This window comes from Suricata suricatta, chromosome 9 (genome assembly GCF_006229205.1).
Source record: "Suricata suricatta isolate VVHF042 chromosome 9, meerkat_22Aug2017_6uvM2_HiC, whole genome shotgun sequence".
NCBI classification, from domain to species: domain Eukaryota; kingdom Metazoa; phylum Chordata; class Mammalia; order Carnivora; family Herpestidae; genus Suricata; species Suricata suricatta.
The window spans coordinates 4433979-4446398 of record NC_043708.1 but is presented as its reverse complement, the minus strand read 5'-3'; the positions used below and the strand labels follow the sequence as shown (position 1 = coordinate 4446398).

The 12420-nt window shown below is 50.0% G+C and overlaps 1 protein-coding gene across 2 annotated transcripts in view; it reads left to right on the top strand.

Annotated features, from left to right (window-relative positions):
* Positions 1–12420, top strand: part of EML1 (EMAP like 1) — a 178768-nt gene that overhangs the window by 104367 nt on the left and 61981 nt on the right. For both annotated transcript variants that reach the window (XM_029951623.1, XM_029951622.1), the window contains exon 3: positions 10394–10529. In XM_029951623.1, the coding sequence (XP_029807483.1) occupies positions 10394–10529 (136 nt within the window). The remainder of the gene's footprint in view (positions 1–10393; positions 10530–12420) is intronic.

The following is a 12420-nucleotide window of genomic DNA, read 5'->3' as shown; positions in this document are numbered from 1 at the left end:
CCATCCAGAAACTTTCAGACAACTTTCCTCTCTGTCTCTGTCCTCTGCTTCTGTGTGACCCTTCAGTTCAGCCCAGCCACCAGATAATGATCCTGTGCCACAGAGAAGCTCTGAGCAGGGATGGGGGCCTGCGGGCGGGGGGAGGGGCGCAGGCCCTTCCCTGAGGAGCTCAGGACCCGCAAGCCGGTGAGCTCCGGGGCACAGCCTCCTGTGTCCTTTGAACCTCCTGCCCTGCCGTCCAGGAGAGCAAAGCGGGTGACGGTGTCTGTGCCCCGTGGGTTTCTGGCGAATTTATTATTTTTTGACTTTTTTTTAAAGTGATTTCAGTTTTGAGAGATGATAAGAGACAGCACGAGTGGGAGAGGGGCAGAGAGAGGGAGACACAGAATCTGAAGCAGACTCCAGGCTCCAAGCTGTCAGCACAGAGCCCGACACGGGGCTCGAACTCATGAGCTGTGAGATCATGACCCGAGCAGAAGTCGGCTGCTTCACTGACTGAGCCACCCAGTCGACCCTGGTTTCTGGCAAACTTAAATCATTTCATTTCCCTGTGACGCCTGTGAGTGAAACATAAGAAAGAAATATTTGTGTTGAAGTAACTTTGTAGCGACCCTTCTCTTAAAATTCTGGAAGTATAACCCCTCCAGGTCGCTCATCTTCTACCCGATCCCTGTTCCTTGTGGCTGTAACTTTAGAAAACGGAATTCATCCTGGCTGTTAAATTCCTTTGAGATCACAGTGCTGTGTAAATGTCTACCTAAAATTAGCTTGGTTTGTTTGTTTGTTTGGATTTAACAAATAACTTCACACTTTCCATGTTTTTCCTGGAATCAGGAGAGGGTACTGTCTGATGTTATATGCTACGTTCCCCTCTCAGGTCCTTGGCTACATGTGTCTGTAGGAAGAAATCTGTTTCTTCTTCCTTCAGGTTAGTCACTAGCTCCATGTGGGGAATCCTTGCTGGATGACGTTGACCTATTTTCTGGAATTTTTTTTACCTAAGCACAGTTGACACATGAGGTTACATTGTTACATTAGTTTCCGGGATGCAGTCTGTACCTTAGCCCTGCTCACCTCAAGTGTAGCCACCGTCTGATACCATACATCGATACATCTCAAATCTTTTTTTAAAATGTTTATGTTTGAGAAAGAGAGAGAGACAGAGAGTAGGGGAGGGGCAGAGAGACAGAATGTGAGTGGGGGAGGGGCAGAGAGAGAGAGAGAGAGGGAGACACAGAATCCAAAGCAGGCTCACGGCTCTGAGCTGTCAGTACAGACCCTGACTTGGGGCTCGAACTCATGAGCTGTGGGACCATGACCTAAGCTGAAGTCGGACGCTTAACTGACTGAGCCACCCAGGCACCCCCCGAATAATCTTTTTAAGTACTGTTTTTCTCCTTCTAAGTCACAAAGTGATTAGGGAAGTTTAAATAGAAACCAGGTTATTTTAGGTATTCTTGGCCTACTCAGCTTTCCAAAAATAAATCTGATGACTGCTGTACTCTGAAGGGCACATTTGAAGTCGTTGCTTTATGTAAAACTTCAGACTTCCAAAACATCTATTTTAAAAAATTAGGGGAAAAAAATAATGCAAGAGGCCTGCCTGGGAGTTTCCTTTTCTTGACGAAGACTACAGTTTGGTTTTTATAAAACTTCCTCTGAGAGAATAGTTTCTTCTCAGTGGGAGAGCTGATATTTCTGTATGATACTTTTTTTTTAATGTCTTATTTATTTTTGAGAGAGACAGAGAGAGACAGCGTGAGCAGGGGAGGGTCAGAGACAGAGGAAGACGGAATCCAAAGACAGGCTCCAGGCTCTGAGCTGTCAGCACAGAGCCAGACACGGGGCTCGAACCCACAAACAGCGAGGTCATGACCTGAGCCGAAGCCAGACGCTCAACTGACTGAGCCACCCAGGCGCCCTATGATAAATAAGTAAAAGTAAAATTTTTAATTTAGTAATTGTAATAATTAGTAATTTCATAATTTTAATAATTAAATAAAAGTAAACCACAGCATAGTAGCCAGAGGGAGACACCAGGAACTGGAATAGGGGTCATGAGAAAGCTGGTGGGCGGTGGCATCCCCTGGATGGACGGGCCACGCTGTCCCGCCGCCTACACAGTGAGTTACCGGACGGTGGAGGCGAGGTGGAGCGGTGAGCACGTCGGAGGCTCTGGGTCGCTGCTCTCCTTCCGGAGAGGGCCGTGCTGGTACCCACGCACCTGCAGCCGGGCACCTGGCACTCAGTCGCCGGGGTTCCGTGGGGGGATCTTTCAGACAAGGCGGATGTGAGCCAAACCTCCTCTGACTGTACAAGGCCACACGGTGCCCACCCCTTCACATTATTTCAGCTCGCCGTCCTCACACAGACTTGAAGCACACGGGTGCAAGTCATTCTCATTGTTAAGTATTAGGTGACGTTTTTCCCCCAAGGTCAGTTGTCAGAAGCTTCAACATTTTGAGCTTTGGGCACCTAACCTTGTGCTGTCGGCCCGGTGATGGGAATGGCTATGCCACCAAGAAACAGGCCACGTGGGTAAGCAGTGAGCTTTCAAAGTGTACGGCGGGGTCCAGCTCTAAGGAAGCGTGTAGTGAGTGCCGTGCCTGTGCCACGGTCCCCCTCTGATGGGGAGGCGGCACCGTCCACACAGCAGCCCCGGGGCTGCCCGTGAGGCCGTATATCATGATCCGAATCCCTCTCCATGGCAGTGCTTCTCTTTATTTGAAGAAAGTTATCACGACCCCTAAGGTTTGACTTTATTATTCTTCGTAGGACTTCGGCAGCCTAGCAATGAGAACTGTGGTCTCAGGAAGATGATTCACTGACAGATCAAGTCCATGGCTTCCTGAGAGAGGCGGAGGATTGTGGCCAAGCCCTCCGATGCTGGGCCTGTGGACAGAGTTTCCGTAGGAGGGAGCTGGGACTAGACCACGTCTCCCCGGAGCGTTCCCCTGGTCCCGGGGGCTCTGACCCAGGGAGAGCGCCCTGGCTCTTAGGAACAACTCAATTTCCACCCAAGCCCCCGAATGTTGTCACTCTTATTTTCTTCCGCCTTTGGTATTTTTTTAAGTATTGAGAACCGATTGCCCTGTCCTGCACCTTAATGACAGACAACTTCAGCCCGCAAAGTTTGCCCTCTTTACGTTAGATTTACTTTCAGATGCAGAGCTTTCTATGTTTTCGTTTTGCTGAGCTTGGGGTTATCCTGTCCTGAAGAATAGAGAATCAAATAGTTTGTGAAGGCACGTATTTTTAAAGTTCTTGGTAATACTAAAGTTTTACAGTGTTGTGGTGGGTGTGGGGACTCACTGCTAACTGACCGAACGCAGTGAGGCGACCCCTGTAATATATCCTCTTGTGCGTTGAAATTCAGAAAAGTGCTTCGTGGATACAGGAGTTCATGGCAACGCCGTGCCGATCGGAGGGCACTTGGATGGAAAGGAGCAGAGGACGTGTAAGCTGTGGGGCAAAAAACTGAAGCCCTCGGTGTGATCGGACACTGTGTGCTCTTTATAAATGTTCACGTGACTGGTAGCGACGGGCCAGACACTGTGCGTCACGTTCAGAGTCACAAGCGAGGTATAGAATTGTATGTACTGTGTAATACAAGTTAATAGACAAAATCTATGCAAAAAGACTGGAAAGAAGTATACCCAGAGTTACCACTGACTTTTTTTTCTTGAGTGATAGGACTGTGACTTTTGTTTTCTCCTTTATACTTTCAGTTGGTTTCTAAATGTTCTTTGGAGTAATAAGCAGAAAAAATTTATGTTTTAAAAATGAATCTCTTCTGGGGCGCCTGGGTGGCTCAGTCAGTTAAGCATCTGGCTTCAGCTCAGGTCATGATCTCATGATTTGTGAGTTTGAGCCCCGCGTCCGGCTCTGTGCTGACAGCTCAGAGCCTGGAGCCTGCTTTGGATTCTGGGTCCCCCCGCTTTCTCTCTCTGCCCCTCCCCTGCTCACACTCTGTCTTTCTCTCAAAAATGAATAAATTTTTAAAAAATGAATAAACGTTAAACAAAAAAACCAATGTAAAAATGACTCCTTTCTTGGAAACTGGTCCTCCCCCGTCCCGGGAGGAGCAGCAAAGAGCCAGTGCCGAGAGGACCAGGAGTCACGGTCTGGGGTGAAGTTCACAGCAGACGCACTGTCTGTGTGCCTGGCTGGTCTCCGTCTCGTGCGCGGGGAGTGCTGCAAGGTTTTCCTGGAAAATGTAGATTAAAACGTCGTCCTTGTCTCGCGTGTCTGGGGCCGTCCGCTGGCTACGTGTTCCCCAGCGCATGGCCCCCATTCCCCACTTCGGTCTTGCTCGTGTGTTCAGGCTGTAATTCTGCCTCAGGAATCTCGGGGCACGGCTGAACCGCCACGTTAATTCTTCCCATGCCGCGCTCGGGTCCAGAAGCACCTCAGCATCCGGATGTAGCCGTGGCCGCGGGATGGAGGCCCCCGCCCTCGTGTCCCTGCTGCGCCCCCACCGCTCGCCATTCCCGATCCTCACGGCAGCCCTGCAGGGCGGGCGCGGTGACCCTGACTTTGACAAGAAGCAAGGGCTCGGGAAGGTGGGGCCTTCTCGGAGGCTCCGCGGAGGAAGCCGCGCAGAGTCAGGTCGGTCCCGACGGCTCCTTCGTGGCTCTGCGCTTCTCAGGGTCCCTTGCGGTGTGAGCCCCCGGCCGCCCCCCGCCTCCAGCGCGTTCTAGATACACACCGCTTATCGTGCGTTCTCCTCTTATCTGGAAAAGTCTTCTTTCGTGCTGCGTGTCTATGTTTTGCCCCTAGGAACAATTAAACTGTTATTTAGAAACCCCTTTTATGAACCAGAAGGATGCCTCACGTCTTAGTGTCACGTGGAAGCGGAGGGTTCATTTCTTGTCGCGCATGATCAGCGGGAAACGGCGTCTGAGCCTTTCCCCGGTGATACGCCCCGTCCACGTGGTAAACATCGCGTGTCTGAGGGTGACCCGCCGCCCTACAGGCCGCTCTCCTGTCCTCGCGATCCAGGCCGCCGCCTGCTCACGCTGGACACGAGCAGGTGCTTTTCCCTTCCAGAACTTTCTCTTTATGGCAGCCGCCCTTTTTCCTTGAGTGGCTAACCACGTCTCGGTGTGCAAAGCCGGCGGCAACCCAAGGAGGGGTCGTGTGCCGTGCAGGCGGGTCGCAGGCAGGTGGCAGCAGGACCACGTCTGTGGCAACGAAACCCCGAGCGTGTTACCAGGATGGCCGTGTAGCACCAACGGGGGTGTTGCCGAAGTAGGGATCTCACCACCTCCTTTGTCACTCCGAGGGTGTCACCAAGCCCCCTGCCGTCCTCTGTTTCCTTTCATGATTTCATTTTTCTATTTAAAAAAATTTTTGTAATGTTTTTTTATTTTTGAGAGAGAGAGAGAGACAGAGCATGGGTGGAGGAGGGGCAGACAGGGGGAGACACAGAATCCAAAGCAGGCTCCAGGCTCTGAGCTGTCAGCACAGAGCCCGACGTGGGACTCCAACCCACGAACCGTGAGATCATGACCTGAGCCGAAGTCAGACGATTCACTGACTGAGCCGCCCAGGCGCCCCTTCTTTCCTGGTTTCATATCAGGACTTGGAGAATTCTGTTTGCTTCTGAGGGTGCTCGGTGATGGTGTAGCGTATGCAGGAGATCTGTCACAGCCCGTGGAAGGCCGTCTGCGTGTACCTGACGCCCTCGTCACGGGCTCCCGCGGGCCTCGGTACCCTTTCGGGAGAAGGACAACTCGGTCATCATGAGACTGGACTTTTGACTTTATGACTCAAGACAAACTAAAAATTCCATAATGACTCAGCAATGGCAGCCTGACACTTTCTCTGGGAAGCGGGATGCTCGTTCTCGAGGTGCAGTGCGAGCTGACGGACGGGCACGGGCCACGTTCTCGCTGGGGCGGCCCAGCAGGTGCGGCCGTCCAGGAGCCTCCGGTCATGGACAGGTGACCACAGACAATTGCCACGCAGTGTCCTGGGTGTCGCACCAGCAGCACAGGCCGGGGCAGTGGGAGCAGGGAGGAGGCTCACCCAGCCTGGTTTGGTGGCATGTGTGTGTGTGTGTGTGTGTGTGTGTGTGTGTGTGTGTGTGTCTGTGGTCGGGGTGGAGGTCCTGGACCAGGGGCCGGAGAAGAGCTGGGTACAAGACATCCTCCTTGGACCCTTCTGGGTCCTTGCTTTTTTATTTTTTTAATTATCTATTTCTTTTGAGAGAGAGAGAGCATGAGCAAGGGAAGGGCAGAGAGAGGGAGAGAGAAGGAGAGAGAATCCCAAGCCGGCTCTGTGCTATCAGTACAGACCCTGATGTGGGGCTCAGTCTCACCAACCGTGAGATCATGATCTGAGCCGAGATCACGAGTTGGACGCTCAACTGACAGAGCCACCCAGGCGCCCTCCTGGGTCCTCTCTTCACCCTCCTCTGGGCAGCCCCACCCTGCAGACTGACCTGTGGGGACCACGCCAGCACGCCCTTGCCCTCCACCCCCTAGTTAGGTCTGGGCATGGGGAGCCCTCACTGGGGATTGGAAGGAGGGAAGAGAGGGGGTCAGAGCATTCACTTCCTTGGCTCCTTCCCCATGGGGTCGCTCGGGCTGGCTGTGTCCCTCCCTGAGTGTTGCGTCCACTCCCAAAGCAGTTTCTCTCCCTTTAGGTTCAAGTATCTGCTCTCCCCCCACCCCATCAACCTCTGGGGCTCAGGAGGGGTGACACCCAGGCTACCTGCCTCTGGAGCTAGGCGTGCAGAGCACACGGACGGGATGCAGAGATCTAAGGGACACCCCTCCCAGCACGGGCGTCTGCCACCCCTCTGCTCTCCAGAGTGAGATCAGCTCGCCTGGAACAGCAGTGTGTAAGCCAGTGCTCAGTTGTGAGGCACAGACTGGTGTAGGAGCTAGGAGAGGCCACGCAGGAGGACAGGAATAGCCAGGAAGGGACAGTGGCATAGCCTGTGGGTCTCAAAGTGGGGTTCCCCGGAGCAACAGCAGCATGCCCTGAACACTTGCTAGAAAGGCAGATTCTTGGGCTTCACCCCAGATCGGAAACACTGGGGCGTGAGCCCCGCGGTGTGCATGGTCACACGCCCTCCCAGGGAGCTGCCCAGCAGAAGCAGGGCTTGTTGGTTTGTGGGACAGGAAGCGTCCAGGGACCTGGTGGGAAAAACAACGTTGTACAGACAGAGCGAGAGGAGATGGCGAGGTTGCGAAAGAGCAGATCCTGGCTGGCCGGGCGGCAGGGAGGTGCGCTGACCCAGGAGTCGGGACGCGGTCCGTCCTCTCTCCTTCTGCTTTACGGGCTGAAAAGTTGCGGTGCGTTAAAAACCTGGCATTCTATGCAGGTTGGTTACTGTTTTCAGGAACCTAAATTGAGGCAGCTTTAATCCTGTGATGGACAGAGTAAATTCAATAGCATTTCAAATAATTTTTTTAAATTTCAGAAGCGTGTTAGATTTACAGAAGAGTGACAGGGATAGTACAGACTCCTCCCATGATTGGCATTTTCCATTAGCATGCCACCACGGTGATACGTTTTTGTTAACGAAAGGCACACTGTATTTAGGTGTCCTCAGTTTATCCCCAATTCCCTGTTTCCTTGTCCCAGGATCCCATCCAGGAACACGTTTGGTCGTCACGTCTCCCGAGGCTCCTCTAGACTGACAGTTTCTCAGACTTTGTCCTGGTCTCTGTTGACCCTGACGGTTCAGAGGAGCCCTGGGCAGGTGGCTCGTTGTCCTTCACCTTGGGTCTGTGTAGGTCATGGGTTTTGGGGAGCAAGACCGTAGAGGTAAAATGCATTTCCTTCACATCCTGCCAAGGGCATGTACTATCCATAGGGCTCATCACCGTGACATTGGCCTGGACAGAGCTTGCCGGGTTTGTCCACACTGCAGTGACTCCCCCCGGCCCCACGCACTTCCACGCTGGACCACGCAGAAAGCAGTCACTGTGCCTCCCACACATAAGGAGTAGAGAACTGTGCTCCACCTTCTTGAGTATCTACGTCAGTTATCTGGAATTCCGCACAGGAGAGGCATCTTTTCTCCCCCCATTTAATCATTTACTCAGTCGTCGACTTGTATCTGTACGTATTCATGGATACTTGTTGTAAACTTCGGGCTGTGGTCCAGTACTACCTGGTGCAGCTTGTTCCTGCGGTTTTCCCAGCTTTGGCTATGGGGAGCTCTCTTTTCCCCTTTGACTTGGCCCCATCCATAAAGGGTTGGGGGTTTATGACAGCTGTTGAGCACTTCCTTTTTGTCGGGTAGTACAGGATGCTGCAGGCCCTTGTCGTGGGTGCCCTTCCCCAGCCGCAGATTTGCGCATTTTCCCAAGGAGTCCAGGCTCCCCTCTTGGTGTGGAATCGTGTTAGAAACCAAGGTTTGGGCGCTGGGTGATACTGCTTTCCGCGGTCTTAGTGGGCAAAGCTAAGACATGTCGGTTTATACTAACCCGTGTTTACCTGCACTCGTATAATTTTGTATCTGTAGCTGAAGCCTGGCTCATGGGAGCTCCCCCTGGCTGGTCTGTAGCCTCGCTCTGCACCAGCGAAGCCTTGCTTCCCCCGTCCTCCACACGGTCACGTAATTGTTCTCGCCCTAGTGTTCACCATGGTGGTTTCAGAGGTGTAGACCATGCCCTGTGGGAAACAGTGTTACTGACTAGACCACAGTGTTCACCGTGTACTTGGGTGTAGACAGTCTCTCCCCATGTCCACAGCCCCCTTCCTGCCCCACCCCCTTCCATGACATAGTACATACTTATAACATGTTTGATTCTTTTATCCGTCATGGGCTCCCCCATCTCCTAACTGATTTTTCTCTGTATATGTTCAAGTTCATTCTCGCAATGTAAGAGCCTGTAGGTTTTGATAGATGCATGGTGTCATATAGCCAGGATATGTCACCCACAGAATCATTTTGCCACCGTAAAATCCTCCTGGGCCTTACCCCAGCCCTCGGCCCCCACCCGCCCAACCTCTGGCAACCACGGATCTGGTTTTGTCTCTGTAGTTTTGCCTTTTGTAAAAAAAAAAAAAAAAAAAAATTATAATGTTTATTTTTGAGAGAGAGACAGAATGTGAGTGGGGGAGGGGCAGAGGAGGAGACACAGAATCCGAAGCAGCTCCAGGCTCCCAGCTGTGAGCACAGAGCCCAACACGGGGCTCAAACCCACGAACCATGAGATCATGACCTGAGCTGAAGTTGGCCACTTCACCGACTGAGGCACCCAGGCGCCCCAATGTTTTGCCTTTTATAGAATGTCATATAAACGGGATCACACAGAACACAGCCTTTCAAGCCTGGCTGCTTTCGCTTAGCAGCATGGATTTAATAAGCCTCAGCCCTGTTCTTGCGTGGATTTCTTCGTCACTTTTTCTTTTCTTCTGGAATCATATTTCGTGGTCTGGATGGACCACAGTTTGTTTATCCCCTCACCCATTGAAGGACTTCTTGGTTGTTTCCGGTTTCTGACAATTGTGAATAAAACTGCTATAAATATTAGAGGCAGGTTGTATACAGACATAAGTTTTCAAATCGGTCGAGTAAATAAATACCTAATGTCGCACAGTGACTGGATCCTACCCTAAGACTATATTTAGCAACTGCCCAACTGTCCTCCAGCGTGTCTGCGCCATTCTGCCTTCCCACCGGCCGTGAATGCGAACCCGTCCCCCGGCCAGCGTTGCTATTTTGTTTGGGTTTTGGGATTTTAGCCATCCTAATAGGTGTATAGGGAGATCTCATTGCGGTTTTAATTTGCATTTCCCTAATGACAAAAAATGTGGAGCATCTTTTCATATGTTTATTTGCCATCTGTGGGTCCTCTCGGGTGAAGTGTCTGTTCAGATCTCTTGCCCATTTTTTTAATTGGGCGGCTTGTGTTCTGACGGTTTTAAGCGTTCCTTCTTTATATTCCGGAGACAAGTCCTGTATCAGATTCGTGATTTGCAGATACTTTCTCCCAGTCCGTGACCTATCTTTTCATCCTTGTAACAATGCATTTCACAGAGCAAACGTTTTTATAATTTTAGTGAAGCCCAAGCAACCTGCTTTTCTCTTTCATGGATCGTGCTTTTGGTGGTGTGTCCAAAAAGCCACCAAACCCAAGGTCACACAGATTTTTCTCCTGTGTTTTCACCCAGAAGTTTTAAAGCTTTGTGTCCTACACTCCGGGATTGGGTCCACTTTGAGTTAGTTGCTGGGTAAGAGGTGAGGTTGGTGTCTAGGTTCGTTGGCCAAGCGTCCCTTTGTTGAAACTCCCTGCTGAATTCTTTTGGTACCTGTGGGTCCTGCCGGCATTTTAGCATTGATGTCCTCTTCCTGCGTGTCTTAAGTTCTGTGCAAAGTCACCCTGACCAAGGGGCAAAGTTCTGATTGCATTTTCTGCTCCTCTCACAGCAAGACCGCTGGTGCAGACCTTGCCCTTAAGAACCACCATCAACAACGGCACCGTGTTACCAAAGAAACCCAGTGGCTCTCTGCCGTCCCCCTCCGGGGCCAGGAAAGAAACTGCTGTGGTGGCGGCAGCCAAAAGGTAGGTACAGTGCGCCTTACGCGAACTCAGAAAGGTGTTCCGTCTCAGATTTAAAAGGGGTATAGCCTTTTTGTATGACCCCCGTTAACTTCTTGTCTGAAATAAAATTCATAGAAGTGTAAGACTTGGTGTGTTGCCATATCAGGACCTATATAAGTTTGCTATTCTGCGTTTTTTTTTTTAAAGACTTAATCTTGCTGTCTCTGAAATCCCATTGGCTAACGGCACCGTGCACCATTTTGTATTTTAAAGTCCTCTTTTGAAAACACAAATGGGAGTGTAACCTGCGTAAAAATGAATACGCTCTGCCCGCGTTCGTTCCTGGCACAGAGGAAAACTCAGGTTGCCAGACCAGCCTTGACTATTTATCTATAAAATTTGGATAAGCTCATACTTTTAAATTGTGCCAAACCATGAAGTCCTAGATACTGACGTTGTCTGAGAGCATGGTTCTGCCCTCACCGTTTCTAAAATTTCATAATTGTCATATTGAACGTTTATCTCTTACGTAAGGGCCCCTTTTCTAAATTTTTGGGCTCTAGGAAATTAAATGCCTGATGGGAATATGGCCTAGAAGACCCTGGCTGGTTATGAGCACACCGTGGATGCTGTAGATACAAACTGGCCAGTAGGTCCTGGACACAGAGCGTGAGCGAGGTCTGGGGCGCGCCGGGGCCACCGTGGGCTCACAGGCGTCAGATTGGATGCTGGGTTGTGACTCGGAATGAAACCCTCGCGATCCCATCCTCTCCTTTAAATACATAGCTTTGCACTCTCCCGCACCGAGCATATTTTCATTGTGTTTTGATCAAATAGAGTTTCATGTACTTACTATTTATGAATTTTAAGAAAATTGGTTTTGTAGGGCTTTCTACAACTTAAAACATCAAATTCTTAGCCTCATTTTGTATCTGTTTTTTTTTTAAGTATATTTATTTATTTTGAGAGAGGGGGAGAGAGTACGTGCACGTGGGGGAGGGGCTTGCACCTGTCATGAGAGAGAGAATCCCAAGCAGGCTTATTGCTGTTAGTGCAGAGCCCGACTCGGGGGCTGAGTCCCACGAACCGGGAGATCGTGACCTGAGCTGAGATCAAGCATCAGACATTTAACCAACTGAGCCACCCCGGCTCCCTCGTTTCTGTTTAATACTTATTTGAATCATTTATTTCTAATCCACATGAAATGGCTTTCTAGAGTCTAATTGACAGTAGTAGATATGGACTTTTTTCCCCATCTAGATGCTGAAGATCATCAAGGCTCTTTATTTTACAGTTCAGATTGCCGTCTGTTATAAAACACGTCACATTATGTGGTTTCATCTTAGCTTGGGCAAAGCATGCAGTATTTAATACATAGTAGCAGAATATTTACTATTGAAGCTTGAAAAGATGTGAGTTCTTTGTGTGCAACCTTTCATTTATGCATGTGAGAGGGTTTTCTTTTTTTTTCTTTTTTTTTTTTACATTGTAGTACTTGTTTTGCTTGTTGGGGGTGTTTGCTTATTTAATACATTCTGTCAAGGACAGAAATTACATGATGGGTTTTTTCCCCCCCTAGGAAGTGTGTCTTGGGTTTTTCCCTTATTATTTTCTTTACCTTTTTTTTCCTCTTCTTTTTTTGGTGGTGGGGGTGGTTATGTTTAAATGAAGTTGCTTTTACAGCACCAAAGACTTAATCATCCATTTCCTACATAAAAGGTAGCTACTTTTTTGCATGGACCTCAAGCATATTGTAGTCGAGAGGTGGAATTTAAGGAAAGGTATTAAGCAGGCTGTGTTGTAGCTTATGGGCAAGTAATAAATTGTATCATGTATCTTGAATGTATCATAGATAAGCTGCTATATGATGATTGCCACTTCAGATAGCTGTGAAATTAGGTGATAACTAGTT